Source organism: Gouania willdenowi, chromosome 3 (assembly GCF_900634775.1).
Source record: "Gouania willdenowi chromosome 3, fGouWil2.1, whole genome shotgun sequence".
NCBI lineage: Eukaryota > Metazoa > Chordata > Actinopteri > Blenniiformes > Gobiesocidae > Gouania > Gouania willdenowi.
The window spans coordinates 30,074,001-30,094,556 of NC_041046.1; the positions used below are offsets into that span (position 1 = coordinate 30,074,001).

At 37.1% G+C, this 20,556-nt stretch overlaps 1 protein-coding gene across 5 annotated transcripts in view; it reads right to left on the bottom strand.

Moving 5' to 3' along the window:
- Positions 1 to 20,556, bottom strand: part of tcf12 (transcription factor 12) — an 81,135-nt gene that overhangs the window by 38,622 nt on the left and 21,957 nt on the right. For all 5 annotated transcript variants that reach the window (XM_028443191.1, XM_028443196.1, XM_028443190.1 and 2 more), the window contains exons 5-6: positions 18,029 to 18,131; positions 7 to 68 (exon numbers count right to left, since the gene is read on the bottom strand). In XM_028443191.1, coding sequence (XP_028298992.1) covers positions 7 to 68; positions 18,029 to 18,131 — 165 coding nt within the window. The remainder of the gene's footprint in view (positions 1 to 6; positions 69 to 18,028; positions 18,132 to 20,556) is intronic.

Genomic DNA, 20,556 nt, shown 5'->3' on the forward strand with positions numbered 1-20,556 from the left:
ACCCACCTGACAGCCAGATGCTCCAGGGTCCCTCCCATAGCCAAGAAATGAAGCCCTTTCAGATTTACCTGTAAAAAGAGAAAATTTAAAAAAAGGTTAGAATTATTAACAGGAAGCAGAAAACTTGTTTTTGCAGACTTTGCATGTTCTTCACAAGCATGCATTGATTTTCTCCAGTTAGTCTTCAGGAATGCTTCCACAGAATGTACGTATATAAGTATGTTCCATGTATGGGACCTGCCTCCACCAACTTATTAGCTGCTCTCAGTAAGACCTTAACAGTGATTCTCTGATCATTTAAAGCCTTGCAGTAAACTCGTAAGCCCTCCTGACAAGCAAAGTTAATTCCATTAAAATACGTGACTCCCAAATCCTGTCTCTATTGTCTGCACACACACAAAAAAAACTGTATATTAGCTTCATAACACATTCAAAAACAAAACAAGTACTCCTGTACCACAGCACAGTTACCTCTGTTCCCATTGAATTAATGGCACACTACACTTGGCTTGTCAGTCTCTCTATCAGTGTCTCATCCTCGGAGCAGTGAGCACACCTCAGAGGATGGCTCCAATGCAGCTGTCAACCATAAAACTAATCTTAAAGAATGAAATCCACACGGATCACAAACACCCCAAAATCCACACTCAGCAGATTTACTCCCCTGGAAAAACAAAAGACTAAAACAAATGAGCACTTCTCTAGAATGACAAATACCTATAACAGCAGTGGACACTGATTTTCTGTTGCTGTTTTTTTTGTAGGACTTCCAATATTAAAAGCTCTGGCCAAGGTGTTTGAACTAAACCCTTTGACATTTTTTGTGAGTTAAAAACAAGCAGAGCTTGGATATTTTCTAACATGATGACTGATGCGTATTTCTTTTACAGGGCCAGGTGAACACATCAGAGAATCCACCTGTGCTTTTCTCAGAAGTCTTGGAGGAAAATGTTGTTCTGCATCCTTGTAAAATGTTTCCTGAGACAATAAAGACATAAGAGAAGATGGTCCAATCTGCTTTTCCTGTATAACTATTACGATCCCTTTCAGAGTCATTGCTCTTCCAAAAACAAATAGGATTAAGTTGTCAGTTACCTCCAATATTCATATTCAGAGTAGAATGATGAAATATATCTTCAGAGAGAGAAATGTGTTGATTTCAATTCTTCGTTAGACACTTCAATTTCAAAAACAACTTGTGAAAATAAGGGGAGTCGAGTGAAGGAGTAGATATTGAACGCCGATATCTGTTGCGTCATGCACAGTGTCTGATGAGAATAATTGATGACCAGTGTAATGGAAGAAGAAGACAGGTGTGTGTGTGTATGTGTGTGTTGCATTTGCTAGTCTCCCTGAGATCCCAAAGTGGATAGACAGCTTTAGCAGTATAGATGAATGGATTTATTTTGGTTAACTACGGTACAAACGTTTGTTGTCACATATCGGTCCCAAATCCAAGATTTAAAAAATACTTCATCAAATAATATAAAATAAGCCTCTTATCTTGTGCTGGATTTAGGGGAACCTAGAATGCAAGCTACCATCATGACTTAAAAATCCATATTTGCCTTACTTTAATACAGGGACAAAATTCATATATTAATCAGTTACCTATATGATGAAGGCACACTGTTGTAATACATACAAATAAACAAAAAATACTGTGACCTCGGTCAGCACACTCTGAATTGAGTGCTTCCACATCAGTCTACATATAAATCTCACATGACTTTGTTTTAATCTTTATAAAGCTAAAGCATGCTTTATAAACAATGCCATAATACATGTGCTGCCTGAGCAGAGCAAAAAACATTAAGGACAGGTCTCACCCCGGCTTTCATCTATTTGACATATTGCCCTTTGGAAGACGCTACAGGTCTGTCACAGCTCAGACAAACAGATTTAAGAACAGCTTCTTCCCCAGAGCCATAACCTGGACATGCGTTAGACCACCCCACCTTCACCACATGCACTTTACATTCCATACAGTGCAATATTTAAACTCTTATACTCTGTATTACTCTGTGTTTACACTTAGTACTGTGCAATATTATTATATGTTTTTGTATACACTTCTGCAATAGTTCACATTTTGTTCAGTGCAATGTTTACACTTTTATATTTCTGCAATAGTCAACCTCATACTTTGAAATATTTATATTTCTGCTATAGTTCACTTCATACTGTGTAACATTTAAATTTAATATTTATGTTGTAAATTTACTTCATACTGTGCAATAATTATATTTCATATTCCTGCAATAGTTTTTACATTTTATACTGTGCAATAATTACATTTTTTATATTTTCAATTCTTCAATAGTTTACATTTCATACTGTGCAATATTTATTTTTATTTTCTGCAATATCTATTCACATTTTACTACGCTGCTACCTGTAAATAACTCATACTACACGTAAGTCCATCATACCTTACCATACATCATATAGATACTATTTATATTCTTCTTCTGTTGTTTTTTTTTCTTTTATAGCTGTGTGCACTTTAAGGTGAAGCCAATGAATCTTGTTGTACAATTGTATAATGACAATAAAGGCACTGAACTGAAGTATGTTCTGAATTGGGAGCTTAAATGGTTTTTATTTAATTACTTTAAAAACATTGATTTTATACTATACACTTTAATTGGATGTAGAAGGTTATTGGATTAATAATATTATCTGAGGAAAGAGTAATGTGTGAGAGCAGAGGTCTCAGGGTGTTTGAGGTAAAAGGGGCAGGTGCATCCTAAAAACAACAGTAAGTTAGTTATTGTTGTTTGGACTGCTGATTTCGTTGCTTCTCCTGCACAGTCAGCAGTTAAAGCTGCTGCACCAGCGGCGGCAGTGCAGACAATTAAAGTGCATAAGAAAAACCCTTTTGACCGATTTTGGCACCAAAAATAGTGCTTTGTCTCTGAAACACTAGTAAGTCAATTCTGCATTGACAAGAGACTGATAATTTTAGACTTGGTGCAATAAATCGAGAATTTCCTTCCACCATGACATCCTCAAAAAACAAGTCCTTTGCAACCCAGTCTCACTCCCAACGCGTTACATATCGACTTTTGGGAGGGTCATTCTGGAACGTCGATATGTGACGAGTTGGGAGTGAGACTTGGTTGGTCCTTTGCAACAGAGAGTAAAACTTTCCTGCCTATAAAGATAGCTACTGATATCATGACAACTCCTCACCATGCTTGGAGGGTTCCACCCAAAGTCCGGCACCATTAGGCTATACATTAAGCTGAAAAATGGTGGACTGGTGAGCATCAGAGCCACTGTTCAGTAAGAATCATCCAAACTCCTGGAGTACATATAGAAGATGGCTCAAAATAATAAGATGCTCAATGAAGAGCTCGGGCAACCAGAAGACAAGGGCAATGTGGTAGAGGAGCAAAAAACATGGAGGGGCAAACCCCTACATGGAACATACCAACTTCAGATAGGCAAAGTGCTTAATATCAAGAAGACCTATCAGTGGCTGGACTAATAGACATCACAGATACAATAATCATCAAGAACAAGCACTGAACACTAGAGTGATAGAGGCCACGCTCTACCACAGCAGGTCGGACCCATGGTGCAGACTGAGCAAAGATGCCTCTGACGGTCCAGCACACTGTGGCAAAGTGTAAGATGCAGGCCGGATCCACTTACATGGAGAAGTACAATCAAGTGGCTGGGATAGTGTACAGGAACACCCAGTATGGACTGGAAGCTCCCAAATCCTGATGGGACACACCACAAAAGGTGGTGGTTGACAAACACCAGCAGAGGGCAGTTAGGTTATGTTTCTTTTTTGTACCAGGAGGTAAAATAGTTTTACAGACAGAGAAACACACACACAGTATATACAGAATATATATACTGTATATATATATATGGTGAAGATGTATTATCAAATCCAGATAATTATTGTTTCTAATTAACTACGAACATTTGTAATACAATCAGTTTAGTAGGCTCACACTTGCCTTTCCCCAGCCATCATGCTTGCTAACCACATAATCAACACAAAACTGACAGCAATGATTCCAATGGGTGGCTAACAGATAGCTGGTGCTCCATCTGATAGGCCAGATGGTGCAAATGCTTGGCCCACGTTTTCAGGGCTCCATCTGATAGGTCAAATGTTCAAACGAGTGTGAACGCATGGCATGCAAAAATGAAATGATTTTCCATTTTCCAATTCCTTAAGTTTCCAGTCTAGTTTTGACAAGTTATCAAACATGTTCATACTGTGATCATCATTTATTGATGGAAAGTCTTAGAAAATGACTCCAACAACACTCTTGTAACAACAACACTCGACAGAGAATCACCACCGTTTCAGGATTTTACTGGCGCTGAAGTACACCACAGATATTTTTTATCTACAGACATGGCTCCATCACAGAGAAGAACAGCTTGGAGCTAACTCTACATTCTTTTACCAGTGTTGAATGGAAAACAGAGAACAGTTTTCATCATTTCATTGTCAACGATAAACTTTGAAAAAGTCTCTTAGTGTTATTATGTACACACAACCATCATGTTTTCATTAGCTGCTCAGGTATAATATAACCTTTTAGGAAAGCTTAGGTTTGTTGATTAAAAGAGAAATGAAATTTAAATAGAAGAATGGCAAAAATTAAAGTACAGACTCAGAAGCTATAGCATCTAAGGTAGGCTTAATGTGTTAATTCCATAGGTGACCTAAAATTAGGACCATGTATTGCCATCGGTTAATATCAGAAAACAAAAATTAAGTGTTGGACAATATTGGATACCAGCAGAAAGCTAATATCAAACTTCTTTATAAATATTGCCCCATGTACATTTAAATACAATTAAGGCTTGCCTGTGTGACCTTAGACGTGGCACAGATTCAGTACGCAGGGAGTTATAAATGCAACAGTACTAGAGTGACTGATTTACAATATGATTACAAAAATATTTTACAATACTGACCAAAACAGATGGAAGGAAATTTTTCATTTAACATTGTGGCATATGTTAATCCATTTAGATTGAAGTCAGATGTCGTTAGAGCAATCTACTGAACAATACAACTCTAAGAAGTAAACTTTTGCTTTAAAAAAAAAAAAAAAAAAAAAGGTTTTAAACGTACAATACACATTCATGGAAAAATTCTTATTTATGATGTTGAAGTAAAGTAGAACAAAGTGATTTATCAAGTGGAACATACTGCTGGGTTGGCCAGTTCTAAAGCAGAGAGCCTAAATTAGCAAAATAAAATAGCAGGAGAAGGCACTGGCTCCTCTCTGACGCACAAATAGTGCCTTATTGTAAGTAAAAATGGGTCATTGTACTAAAGGTAAGTTACTTTTAAAAATCAAAAGAAGTTACCACAAGTTCATAATTGCAGCATTCTTTTGTAGTCAGTAGTCATGTTGAAAAGCAAGGCTTGTAAAATAATTTGAAAATAATTCCAACGTTACAGAATACTTTAAAAAGCAATCTGATGCCTTTCATATGTTTCTGATAGTTATTTCCTATGCATATTCTTTTTCCTGGAATAACATTTATCATTTTATGTCAAAATGCCACTGATTCTAAAGAGTATTGACTGATGAAAATCCTTATTAATTATCCAGCTTTGAAACATCACTGAGAGATAGAACATGCAGACAGCACATGGGTATGATGACATAATTACTCCAATCACAATAATTAACATTAATGTAAGTATACTGACTGACATCACTCAGTATATTTTCAATGTAAGGGGAAAATCATGAGAGGGGGAAAAAAAAAATCCATCAACTCTGATTAAAACATTCTCTAGAGCTGTTCATTAGCATATTTATCCATGGTGTGAAGGTTAAACTATAATTTTGAATAATTTTCCTGTAAGAGTTTTAAAAAAAGAAGAAATGCCAAAATTATTATTTTGTCAATTGACATCTATGGTTGGTTTGTTTACCTAGAAAAAAACCTGGATTTAGTAAGTTATCAAAAAGTGTCTAGCGGGTATGCAACACCAAAAAAAAAAAAACACTCACCCGTGTGATTTTTGGGTAATAGATTTCTTAATAATTAGTCACATTCCTAAATCAGAATACTTGTGTGAAGCCTGTTCAAATGGATTTTGCAATCTTTTAAAACCCTTGTAAGCTTGAAGAGCCTTTAGTCAAGGTTTTCAGCAGGGACATGAGTCATTGAGGCACTGTGAAGCCTTTGGCACAGAGAAGCAGGACTCATTTTGTATTCTAGTTTATCTTTCTCTTTTGTACTGTCATCATCACTAACCAGGTTCGACTAAATATAGCTCTTTTCTAGGACTTTAACTAACATTTTTGCTCGGACCAACACCAGCTGATACCTTTGGTCTTAATTCTGCTTTTTAGGCTACAGCGATGCCTTTTATCCAGATAGGCTTTGTTGTATTGTTCGATTCAGCCAATTAAATTCCCCAACTTAACTTTTAGCTGTGCAGTCAAGGGTTTAGGTTTTGCAGGTGTGAATTCTGCTGCGCTGACTTCGTACAGTGAGCCAGGATACTGATTTCTACTGCTATTGATATTTACAGCTACACGACACTGGGTGGGAGCTAGGTGCTTTGAAACTGTCTGTCTTCAACACATTTCACTCAACATAAATGTGTTTACACAATTTTCCTGCTTTCATTTGACTCTAAACTTTTCATACATGAGTTTACTCTTTGATCTGTTGATGTCCAATTATATACTGTATATGACTGCTTTTAGAGAAATATTATACGGGAGAACAGATAATTCAGGTACCAACTTAGGCATTCTGTCTCCAATTTTTATAAACTTGGCTTCTTCATTTAAAATAAAACTTTGACCTTGAATTTGATATGTCAGCTTTAAAGATATATAATGTATCTAAAAGGTCCTTACTGACGTATGCCATGCAATTCAGAGTACTATGTTGGAGAAAGTTATTGCAATTATTGCTAGACTTACCGGTAATATATATATTGATATCTATAGCTAGAGAATCTAAACACTCTCTAATATGAGTAGGTGGCAGTATAGAGCAAAATTCTGCATTAAAAGATTGCTTTAAGACTCTGCAAATACATTTTAGCCGCGTAGGGTTTTAAAGCCAACAACTTAAGCTGAGTCAAATGCTTTCTATGGCAAATGCAAGTGTTTAGAATATAACTACATAAACTACCCATACAAATTGTCATAAAAGAGCAGTAAATACATTAAAATTTACTTTTTGAAAAAGAGGATTTTATTTTAATTGGACTTGTACTTTCAATTCGCCTCTAAAACACGAATGCATTGGTTGCTTACAATAAGGGCTCATCAAAAAGTGCACATAAAGATAAAATGATTATTTAACAGTTAAAAGTTATGTTAAAGGGATCATCCACTGTTTTTACAAATGTGGCCTAAAACCTTTGAAATGTCCTTATTAGAAGATCTATGTCAAACAAAATTATTAATTATTTTGCACCATATTTGTTTTATTAACTTTTAAAAATGGGACTATTTTACTGTTTAAGGGCCTGTGTGCCGCCATGTTAAAACGACGTCATTGATGACGCGAATCGCCCCTTTTTTTGAGAATAGGTTTACATCCACTTTTTAAATTTTTACTGATTTTTAGAGCAACCTAAAGCAGCACAAGTTGTCATTTTGACTGAAAAAGCTGCTGAATGATCCAGAACGCTTCACCTCCAATAGAACTCAATGGACTAAAAGAGGCGATTCGCGTCATCAATGACACCTTTTCAACATGACGGCGCACAGGCTCTTAAACGGTAAAGTAGTCCCATTTTTAAAAGTTAATAAAACAAATGTGGTGCAAAATAATGCATTTTATTAGGCATCCTGTAGATCTTCTAATAAGGACATTTCAAAGGTTTTAGGCCACATTTGTAAAAACAGTGGAGGATTACTTTAAATGCACTTTAATGTCATGTTTTGGTTAAAGTGGTGTCACTGAGCAGGATCATTATACAGTATAAAAGAATAAGTTTGGGTGATTGGAATTATTTTCAAACTCATGTATTTCAATTGGAAGTTATTTTGTGCTACCCACAACAATTTTCAATCTGATGTTTTTTTTCCCCAGGATAACAGTCAAGTCACTGTGCAAACAACATATTTTAATTATATTTAACAATATTTAATTTCTGAACCTTAATTACAACTTAATTTAACATTTTTTTTAGGTTAAATGAGAGGCTACATTTAAGGGAAATATCTTCTAATTGAAATACATCAGTTTGTAATTATTATCATTTTCGTTATTATTTTAGAAGAAATAATAAAGTTATTCATGGCAAGATTGTGCAAAGTTTTAAGAGGCCTCAGCTGCCGATGTTTGTGAAAAAACGTCACGAACATTCTGTTGAAAACAAACGTGAGCCATGCAGTCCTTTCAGTGTAAATGATTATTGATCACAGCGCTAGAGCAGAGCATAGTGTGGCACTGTGTTTATAACGTGTGTGGTAGAGTCCTAAGCATCACAGGGGATCAATTCAAAAGGCTTGCCACAAAAACAGCCAATTAGTGAGCGTGCTTCGCTGCCTCTCAGACACATTCCAAAGGCCTCTTTTTTCAATACACCATACAGGACCAGTTTCTTTTTACTCAAAAAAAAATCCAAAACCATAAAAACAAACAAATAAAGCAGGATGAGGAAAAGATCATGTAGAAACAACATAATCAGTTATATTTTCTTTCTTTGGATAAAATGTGTTTCTGTTGTACATCCAGACACCACATGATAATTTTGATAGGACAGTACAAAAACATAATTGTGATTATTATTAAGAAATGCAATGTTTGAAAGCCCCAAAGGAACCCCTTTGAGATTTGTTAAGAACGTGCTGTCAATGAAATTTAAAGCACTGCTTTGTCTTCGTTAAGAGGAGATTTATAAAAGTTCAATGAATATAAACACTTTCCTCTGGCAACAAGAGACTACACAAGGACACATCAGCCATACACGGAGTGTGTTTTGAACCTTTCAACTTGCCTCCTTTTGATTCCTTCTCTTTGGAGTTTTTTTTTTTTTTTTTTCATGTAGGAGCTGTTTGATGCTTGCAACCTGTATTTTTTCTAACAATCAAATAAAAAAAGCTGAGTGGGTTAAAGGTGAGGTCAGTGTGGATGAGGAAACAGAAAACAGCGGTAGTGTAGTAAAACTTCCTAACTGGCAAGAGAATGCCTCTTTGGGAACAAAAACAGGGCCAAGGACCTGGAGAAAACCAGGATATGCGTGTGTTGCCCTAAGCTTAACATCATTTTCTGCATACAGCCTTGTCAGTAGTGACATTATTCAAAATGGTAAGAGCAAATGGTAATGAGTCCTTATTATCATATTTATTTTTTCTTTGTTGAAATGTCACTGATTATTACGTACTATGATGATGAATGCATCTGTTTATGCAGGCTGATGTGTAATTAGCCAATAGCTGGAATGAACAGATCAATTAAAGGTGTAAGGCTGGGAATAGGTGAAATCAACCTAGGAAAACTAGCAGAATACGAAACAAACAGCAGCATTAGATGCAGTGAACTTTATAAGAGGTTAACAATCAAAATGTCAAAATCTAAATCTGCAATATCAAAGCAATCGCTTGTTTCTTTAGAACTGATGCATGACTTTGAAAATTAGGACCGGGTTGATTTCTCACTAGCTTTACAGTTTTTATCTAAAAAAAAATATGAGATGAAGAGATGAAGAGATGTGGATTTCCTGATTGTATTGATTCCCTCCTAGAATACGGCTTGGTCTATTTACATTTTTTTCTAAAGCAAAAAGGGAAAACGGGAGGAGGACGGGGTGGTTGGGAAATGTTTTCGCTTGGCCTTTGCCTTTTTCCGAGTTCAACTATTCTCCTGCCAGTGCTTGTTATTCACAAATGAAGAAAAAAACGCATTACTGCGGACCAGATGGGAACATTCCACATGACCAAACCAATCAATCACCTTGGTGGGACGCAGGTGTGACACAGCCGTGCAGCAACACACCATTTCACAGTCTATCAGGCACAAACACATGGTCACCAATCAATGGCACCCTGAGGACCCATGAGGAGGGGTGCCTCTCTGTAGCCTTGCTGGTTCATAGCTGATGACTTCATAATCACACATCCATTCTCTCAGAGGAGAAAGGTGATGAGCTCCCTAATAACAGCCCCGCACCATGTGAGCATCAACACTGTAATGGATGCTACTTTAGCAGGGACAGCAACATGCTCGGCTGCATCCCACAGCCACACCAGAGCTCACCTCTATCACTCCTGGTGGGTTGAGAGAGTGCTGTCTGGGGAGACAAGAGCACATTTAACAAGCTGAAGAAATATCCCCCAGCTGGCTATTAGGAATCAAGTCAGTGTGCAACATCAAAGTATGTTGTGATGTTTGGTATTAGATGCCAAACAACTGTTGAGCAGCAAAACAACAGAGAGCTGATGAGAGGTGAAGGACAAGGGAGGATACACATGGGTTAAGAATGGTGATCCAGCTCCAAGTACTGTGGGCATTTTTCCTTACACAGAAAACCCCCACAAACCCCAAACAGCCTCCAGTAAGGCACATAACACTGCACTAAATACATTCTTTTGATGACTTTTCTCAGTGGGAGATGAGAGCAAAAAAGCTCCAGCAACCATTTAGGAGTTTGTAAGTTGACAAAAATGTACCTTCCCACCCCCATATTCCAGGCAGTGAAGGAAAAGTCTGGCAGAGCCGTGCTTCTCTCCACACTTCCCACACTTCACACGCTCGGGGCTTTGCCAGCTCAGGAGAAAATGTCAGGCATTGTGAAGTGGGAGTAAAGGCGAAAACAAATGTTTGCATTTTATTATCCAATCACATTCTACTACAGTCGAACGAGACGAGGGGTGGGTAATATTTTCCAGGGCTTTGTTTGCCAGCACAACCAGCCTGGACACAGGACGCCTGGGCAAGCCGCCGTCACCGTGGAAAAAAAGGGAGGTGGGAGTTATAGAAGGTAGGCAAGAAAATTAAGCAGCAACTCTTACCAAGATTTTGTAGTCTGGTTTTTCGAGCTGCTCCACCTGTGATGTGCAAACACATTAGAATATTATGTGATAATCATTGAAACTGGACACGCCCAATGAAGAGATTGATAAGCAAGAACCAAAGGCTAATTTCATGCATTCTCCAGCTGAATAGTGATAGTTAGATAGAAATATTTTTTTTAACAACAACAATATTAAAAGCCAGTTGTAGTATTTTAATTATTCTGCAGATTCAATTATGTCAATTAAAAAAAAAAAAATAGGTTCCATGTTGTTTTGTTCTTGTCAAGAAAGTAGGCCAAATGACTCTTTAAAGCCAAAGAGGGCTAAAATGTGCCACATCAATACCCAGTTACCCACTTATTAGAAATATAATTGTGACACATTGATCTCTGCAGCTGCTACCAGGAGACTTGTTATGTCATCACACAGAGACCATTTCCCTAGATCCTATATCATCCCTGGAGACATGGCCCACAGAGAATACAGCTGATGCTCTGCATCTGAATAACATTGCGCGCTGCAGCCCCAAAGAAAGAAGTCAAGCAGGATCCTGATAGCACCACATTGGGCTGAAAGAGACAGGAGGGTGGAAAAGCCTGGAAGAGAGATGGGCGGGTGATGAGAAGAAGGATTTGCCCCCTTCTGACTTGTCTTGAGCTCTTAATGCCCCACTGACCACGATAATAGATAAGGACACCCTGCAGGTCTACATAATGACAAGTTGCACACACTAAACTGAACGCTACCACAGCTTCTTGTCTTTTCTTAAATTTCTAGTTCATTTCATACTACACACATGATCAAACGCACACACATGCAAAGGCGCACACACGCACACACGCTTAAACACACACAGGCTAGTTCTGTGTGTGTACGTAGAGACGGGAGCAGCCGTGGCAGCACCTGTGACCCACTCTGCAAAGGAAACCCAGCACACACCTGAGCAGCACCTGTCCTCAATCAGAGCCTGTGTCTCTTGTGGGATGGAGTATTACCCCATTACACCTGAACCTTTACAAATACAGTGGGGAGGGCAACGTGCTGTGGGATTAAACACCTCATGAATAAAAGCATTGAAGAAAAATGAAGCCACAAAAACTTATTTAAATGAAAAAAAAAAAAAAAACCCTCCTACAGTAAAACTATACCACCACTCATCACTAAAGAATATGAAATTATTACAAACCCTGATAACCATATTTTTGTAATTTTTTGGTTAAAAAAAAAAGTGAAGCGCTGTGAAGGATTTTCGACGGAAGATATTTCATAAAATGGTCATCATCGCTTTGACAAATATTATAATGGAAATAAAAGTAGAACTACGTAACTGTAATACTGCCAGCGCAGTAGTCTTTATGTAGTCCTTATGTAGTACAGGAGTACAAAACACTTATCATGTAAACAAGGCAGAAAATAAATTTGAATAGATTTAGAGACATTTTAAAGATGTTTTTGAAATAGCAGTCAGTCGCACCACATGATATTTTGACACTTTAGATGAAAATTCAAAGTGAGTGCATATACTGTATACTAAGGTACTACATAGTACCTTAATGCATTTAAACCTTTTTTAACCTTAAATATAGATGTCACATCATTGACCCATCTGGGAAATATAGGTAAAGTTGTACTGAAGGACTGAAGGAGAATAATTATCTGGCTGAAGGAAGGCCATAACAAGAAACTGGCTTGCCACAGACTTACCAAATGGTTATGAAAACCAAGCATTTTGTTTTGAAGGGGAAATGATATGTAATGTAAAGTATTGATGGATGTTTAGGTAATATGGTACATCCTTGGAATAAGCAATTGTCTCAAATCCACAATGAACGACACTATGAAACAATCTCAAGGACAGCAAAACAATCAGTCATGGAGTCACCTTATGATCACGTGTCTGCACAGTGTAGTGTCCGCGTGTGGCTGCACGCGTGCGCTGATGACAGAATTAAGCTGATTAATTCTTTTCTGAGGCTAAAGCTCTGTGAGTAGCAAATGCTTATCACAGCAGTAGAACATAAGTGGAAAAACTAAAACTCAGCAGTTGTGATATCACACTGTGCTGCACAAGGCAGAAAAAAAAAAAGATGCAAAAATGCAATCCACGTGCAATCCATCTAAATATTCACATTTGAACAAAAATCCTCTAGTGGTGTATGCCCAATAAACAAAATATGACATAAAGTTTAGATGCTCAAACTTTCCGACAAGTTTCAGCTCTATTTCCCTATTGATCAATTACATTTGTTTTGATAGGTTGGCAGCAACACTTTGAAAAATATGATGAGCTACGTGGTACACAGACATCCTAATAGAATTTAACTGGTTTTTAAAACAAGATCAAGTATTATGCAAACCAAACATGATATAATAAAACAGCTTGAAAGTGTCTTGGTCTCTGAAATGTGTCTTTGTGTTTTGTTCCCAAGCCCTGTGTGTGTTCCTGCTCATTGTATCTGTGTAACTTTTGATTTTCTAGTAAGGTTTGGATATTTCTAAATTCTTTTGTATTTCTCATTCTGTGCTTTTGGGTATTCCTGCTTGTGCCTTAAAGAGTAACTAAACCCAAGCTGTAAACAAATGTATTACGGTATGATGTAGTGTTTATCGGATTTTGTGCAACTCTTGACAATTTAGTCAAAGCATTTCAGTTTTACACCATTTGTTGGAAATGATGTGAGTGAATGCCCTCCAGGGAATTTTGCGATCGACTAAGAATGTAGTTTGTGACGTTTTAGTGGCTTCCTTTGTCACAAACCACCACTCTTGGCCCTGTTAACTCCCAGTCTTGACAGTGTGTGTCTATGCTATGAGTGATTAGGCTCCCTCCTGTTTTGCACTGAGGTGTGCTTTATTCCTAATCAGCCTCTCTCACTATTTAGCTGAGCGTTTAGAAGTAGAAGGTCTGCTGGTTCATTGTCATTGCCTCCCCTGCTCATGTGTTGCGGTTGTGGCATCCTCTTTCTACATCTGGGTCCTCCAACACCTCACCACATGACAGAAAGTATTGAAATACAAATTAGAATGTTACAAAAAGATTCTTTTTGGTTATCATCTTCATTAACTGTCTGATTTAAAGCTAGAGTCAAAAGACTTTAAACACATAGGGAAAAAACTGTACAGAGTAAATATCAGCAAAAAGACAAGCACTAAATGGTGCAGATTGTTAATAAAGCATAAAATGAAGGGGCAGAGTGCAAGGCTTTCAGATGTAGCTCATTGCCTTGGGTAATTGAACCAATTGCTTGAAATAAACCTCCCCCACTGACTTACCCATTTTGAGCTGACACCACTAGAAAAAAAATTCTCAGCAGGTAATTAGATGTAACCATTTCTTATAAGGGCTGTGAACTGATGGCAAGCCCTGTGGCTAGACAATTACAACAAATGAATGAATGAGAGCAGAGCCGCTATTGAAACCCCTGAAGAAGATCTGAAGTGAAGCCTAACAAATTAAGCAAGTTAGATCTAAAGCACACACACTGTCACACAAAACCTATTACCCATGGGGCTCATATTTATTCCAGTACATACACAATAGACATTTGCAGGTTGCTTGACAAGATGTGATTTGGCTTATCGCAATGTTAGGCCCATTAACAAAGACCACAAAAGCAAAAAAGCTAAGTGGCTTTTTGGAATTGTTTTAGTGTCTCTAAATAAGCTATATGATTCACACACTATAAACGTCTGGAGCCTGTCATAGAATGTGTCCCGGCACATGATGGCTGGTTGAGTCATCATAGGCTCACGTGGCTCAACAGGTTTGGCAGGAGTGCCAGTTGGTAGGCTGCTTGCAATGAATAACGTGTAGTCTAATAGGTCTAATTACATGAAAGAGGAAGTTGCTTTGTTATACAAAAAAGTCATATAATATTAAACCCATTCACATCTCAACCACTTATACATTGACAGATATCAGTGATGATTTCAGAAGGAAAGTTAGTTTTACAATTTAAACCTAAAGCTCCAAGATGACCGTTTCATTAAAAGGTTCATAAACTTGAGTTTCTTCATTTTCCTAATCAAGTCCATACCAGCAACCAACAACAAATTGGATTATCTGCTCATTCTAAACATAAGCTGGTCTTGTATATTGTGCTTCAAGTGCAACTAAATCACTGTTTCAAAACTATAGATCAAGATCTGGAGTTTTGGCTCAAAAGTTGCTGGAACCAATTCCAAAACTTTACACCATCATAACTTGACAACATAAACCCCTGCATGTCTCACACAACTTTGGTTTGACAGTGTTGTTGAAAGTAGTAATATTTTTAACATAATTGGTGTTAAATTATTCTGGACATAGAATATTTTCTCCAAGCTATTGCGTTAGTGACTGCAAAAACTACAAAGCAAAACCTGTCAGTGCCTTAGGCTTCGGAGATGACCACTACTTTTGATATTACATCCACAAAAACCTGATAAGAGCTCAGATGAAACAAAATACAGTCAGGAAGTAAGGATAGGAAATTTCAAGGTATCCTAACCTGTGGTCCTACATCTCAGTCAACCAATAATTCCTCTCTTCATATCCTCAGAACTGTGCAGAAATGAAGTAAACTATCCTGTATGTAATAGTTTTGCTTCTACTACTGTCAGCTGTGTTGATTAAAAGAACCGATCACCAAGACCTGGTATATTTATTTGAGATATACTTGAGCTTTCAGACAATTTCTGCTAACTGTTGTGCACAACTTATTTTGAAGGTCTTTAGAGATTTAATAGTTGGACATTCAAAGGCAGTATTATATGGTCTTTTTTCTTCAAAAGTTATGCTAAGGTAACCAGCATTTCATCAAAGAACATGAGATCATTTAGTATTCGTTAACACTTTGAAAAGGACAACCTATCACAGCTTTCACGAAATATTAACTCTTGTACTGCCAACATTATACGTCCTTTATATAACCTCTGATTAGTTTGAAAACACATGAAAAACAACCAACTGCCATCGGCAAAAGACAAATGTGTTGAGGCTTCCAGATTTGAAACAACAATTTCAGCAGTTCAGAAACAATTTCAATAAAGAATTCCTACATTCGAACATAACTATGTTGTTGTTCGGCCCTGTGCCTTGACGATGAATGGCCTTTCAAACATGACTTAATGAGACTGCCGAAAACTCCATTAATCCACATACCTCCTGAATATTAAAGTGGAAAAAACAATTTAATAACCCCACTATCATCTTAAATTCCCAGTCTGCGATAAGCACAAGCAATTCCAAGTTTACAATCATACTGTCTGAACCTGACATATCACTGCTGCAGATCACATATATATTCCGCCGCCGGTGAAAATAATTACGGGCACCGCTGAAGAGGGGAAATGTTGGCAGCATGTGGGGGAAAGAGTCATGTGATCAATTACAAGAAAGATAATATTTTGTTTCTTCAGCAGCATCCATTTGTGGACTAATCGCTGTGCTTGGAAACTAGTCTCCAGGGCCATTACATAATGAGCCGAGATGTAGTTAGCAATAAAACTATCCAGTGGTTACACATTACAATGATACCAAGCCAACGCGCTAAATAACAGGAGCTTTTATTTGTTATTTATTTGTTTTTACAAATTGTAAATTTGAAAAACAAGGCTCTAATTTGATCATCTGAAGGATGTTTGTGTGGTATTGACAAAAGTGTTGTATATACAGTGTTCAAGAGGGAAAAAAATAAAACAGAAAAAATTATTATACAATAAGATGATTCAGATACATTTTTCAACACTGAAGTTAAACCTGAGGTTGAGGTACTCATCTTATCATGGTCACGTGTTACCTTATATAAAAAGGGTTTATAGTCACTTATTTTAAGGGATTTAACCTAAAATATAATTAACGTCCTTAATGTCAGCTCTAATTGTGAAAACTGAATGAGCTTCAAATAATGATTCAATATTCAATGTTAATGATTTGATCTTATCTTGATAAAAATATTTTGTCTGATATTCAGTCAAGTACTTTATTCAAACAATTAAGGCCAAGGGTTAGTGATTATAGCAAGAGTATAGCAATAACAGTTTATTATAAATAAAAAATGCTACTGACAGTTTTTTGTATTTTGAGAGCAAAATAAAAAATCAAAAAAAATCACAGTATACACTGTAAATTACACAGTACCGTACTGTGTGCACTTGTATCTTAAAGAGCTTGCTGGTTTAGTCTTTGAATTTTGGTTAAAGTGACTTTATCAATTGCAATTTTAGTTTAATTTCCAAAAATGGAACCGTAAACAACCTTTAAAAAAGTGCTTACCCTGTCATATCAAGTGGTGATTTCAATTTAGATTGCATTAATCAGGCAAACCTATTACCATATTTTTTAAAAATGGTACGTCAGAAAAATGATGGTAGGTCAAACATTTCTAACCCAACAAATACACAACCATTATAAACATCTGTCACCTCAAGGTTTAAATCTAAATAGCCTGTAGGGATACTGATCCATAACAAAAACAAAAGGTTAAAAGTTATTATGTTTTTAATTTCAACGTGTCCATGTGAAAAGTATAAAAAGACAATGAAATACAGCTTTTCTAATTAATTAAGAACATCATCTATCATTATAAAGTTTATGTTCAAATCATATGTTATGTTTAGCTCCTCATAAAATAACTTTATGTTGAGACATTTGGTTGTCTGCAGTAAAGTGAAAGATTTTCCACTGAGGTCTTTGGTGGAAACTGTTTAACCCTGTGCCCAGAAAACACAAAGCTGCACTGCCAACGGAAGCTGCTAAAGGCAGTTGTGATGTCGAGGAGACAAATTCTAATGATGGAAACTTATACTGATGGCGTGACTTCTAGCCTTGGGGAGGGTCAACAAAGGGGAATGAATAAGGAGATGAGGGGAATAAGAACATGAAATATCAGCAGGAGCACATAGTAACAAATCAGTCCTGTGGTTTGCCAAACCCCTCTGCAAAGCTAACTCCAGGTGTATGATGGGAAGAAAACTTGAGAAGACTTTTCTTTTTTCCCCAAGAAGCCTTTTTACGACCAGAGGACACATGAGGGGTGAGATATAAGGAGTCACTTACTTACCCATTATGTTCGAGTTCATAAAAGGTGTTGGAGACAATCCTTCCTGGGACACTAATCGGCTGTCACTCAAATGATCGCTGTAATGAGGGCTGTCGGAAAAACCCTGAGGGAGAGATTACAATATTAAGCAAATTAATGTGTAACTTCACTTCACTAACTGTGTGTTATAACATCTCATTAAAGGGAGCCTGTAATGGAAATATATAACAATTTAATTTAGCAGACGCTTCTATTCAAAGCGATATACAGCACAAGCAGATAGGGTTAAGGGACGTGTTCAACATCTCACAGTGATGACCCACGTTGGATTTGAACTGGTGACCCTCCAATTACAAGTCCGCTTCCTAAACCGTTACACCACCACCGCCACTGAAATACTAAATTATGTCTAATAGTTTAACAATAAACAAAATATGCGCACATTTAAGTACTTCTTTTTTTTACACAATTTTATAACTTAAAGCTCAATCCAGAGAGAGCAGCCATGTTTGACCGGATGTGTACTGAGTGACGTCGAGCAGTGCGGTGCTTACATTGGCTCCTCCCTGATTTCTCTGATTTAGATATTTATTTACCTTTTTTGCAGGGCTTCCCTCCACATTTTCTTTAATATCTTTTAATTTATTATTATGGACAATACAAGGGTGATGGAGCAATTTTGGAGATGTTTGAAGCCATTAATTCAAGCTCTTGTTAAACATCGGAGAAGCCACAGCCTGCTGTTGTACTGTTTACATGTTTACATACAGTACGAAATGCTAGAGATTGTGTTGCGTGACACCGCTGAGTAGAAAAGAGAGTGGACTTACTGACGGTCGAGTTTCAGAGAATATTAAAGCAATTTAGAGGAGGAAAATTTGTTAAAGAAGAGCGCATTGCGTAGTCACGACATAGCTAAATGCTACGGCCTGACGTCACTACACGCATCTGAGGTGAGCAAAATGGCAGCTACCGAGTGTGCTGGTTGACTGCGTTATTCTCGTCTTGGTTGCTGTACAAGAACTTTGAAAGAAAATTACCCAACTAAACCTCTAGTAGTACAGTATATATGATCTTTTGATAGAGCTTGTAATTAAAATTCACTACAGGTTTCCTTTAATTAGTAAGAGGACACCAGGAGTGTATTGCATGTATTGCAATAAACTGCTTTTGCCCTGTGTATGATAAGTAAAAAATTATGAAATGGCTAAAATACACGGATTACCATTAGCCCCCAAATTCCCCTGGATGCAGCTCCGCTGCTTTACGTCACCGCCGCTGATCGGTTTCTACTTTAGTCTATGTGTTCATTTCCACCGGGTCCACTGCCGCCAGAGATACGCAGGACTTCTATTTCTGGCGGACACCGGAGCACGACGCATCAATCAGCAAAGAGCAAATGAAACTAAACAGGAAATTAAGCATGTATTCCGTAATAAAATATCGGGTTACTTTTCAAAATAAAACACTTCAGATTATATTTCAAGTAAATACATCACCAAAACGTCATAATGTGTAAAAACAAATTCACATCCACTATATTGTTTCCTCTCATACTGTAACTGCACTGAAACTGCAGCAACTTTGATTTAGTTCATGTTTTACTGGTGTAGTTTTATCTCGTCTCTGTTGGCTGATGCTAAAAAATGTGGCTATGACAAATTCAGAGAGTCCAACCTTCTTGTTCTCCTTCTTGAACACTGACCAGTTTATCTGTTTATTGTTGCATTTATAACACATATGTTTAATTGCGTTCTCGCCCGATTATATAAATATCGTGAGAACTGCTCTGTCTCATGACGTCACAGTCGTTCAACCGGAGTGCACTGTGGCGCACTCAAAACGCAACCGGTGGGGATTACCGGATGGCGGACAGCGGGGAAAAACCAGATAGGTGTCGTGGTGTAGCGGAGACGTATCCAGTGGAAACCCCCAGTAAGACGAGCAGTACAGACACAGTCATTCAAAAGGTTGTGTCATTAGAACAAAGGCATCCAGTGAAGCGTCCCTTTCAGCACCTGTTTAATTCGCTGCTTTTGAACAATTAAAACAATAATGGCGAAGATGGTAATGATAACAACAATTACAGGAAATGGTAGAACATTAAAACAACATTTAATTTAGCATTATATGCTTGTTGCATTAAAGTAACATTAGGCTGATACTACTAACTACTTTGTCCAGTAGTTAGTTTTAAATGTGTGTTGTTATTGTAAAAATTGTATTTTGTATGAATGCCAACCCCATTTCTTCAGTGGGAAGACTCTCAAGTCAACTCTCAACCAATTTGATTTGAAAAAGGAACTTTAAAAGAAATTTTAAAAGAATTGCTAAATTGCAATCAATGTTCAAACAACAAGCAGGCTAATTCTTCAATAACAACAGATCTCAAAGCTAAACAGCTAAAACAGTTGAGAACTTCATCTTCCAGCACAATATTGTGTTTTGAAAAAAAAAGAAAAAAATGAATGTGACTTGTTTAGAACAACTTCTAAATCCAATTTATTTTTGTATATTTTTTAAGTTTTTTTTATTATTCAAGAACTTTT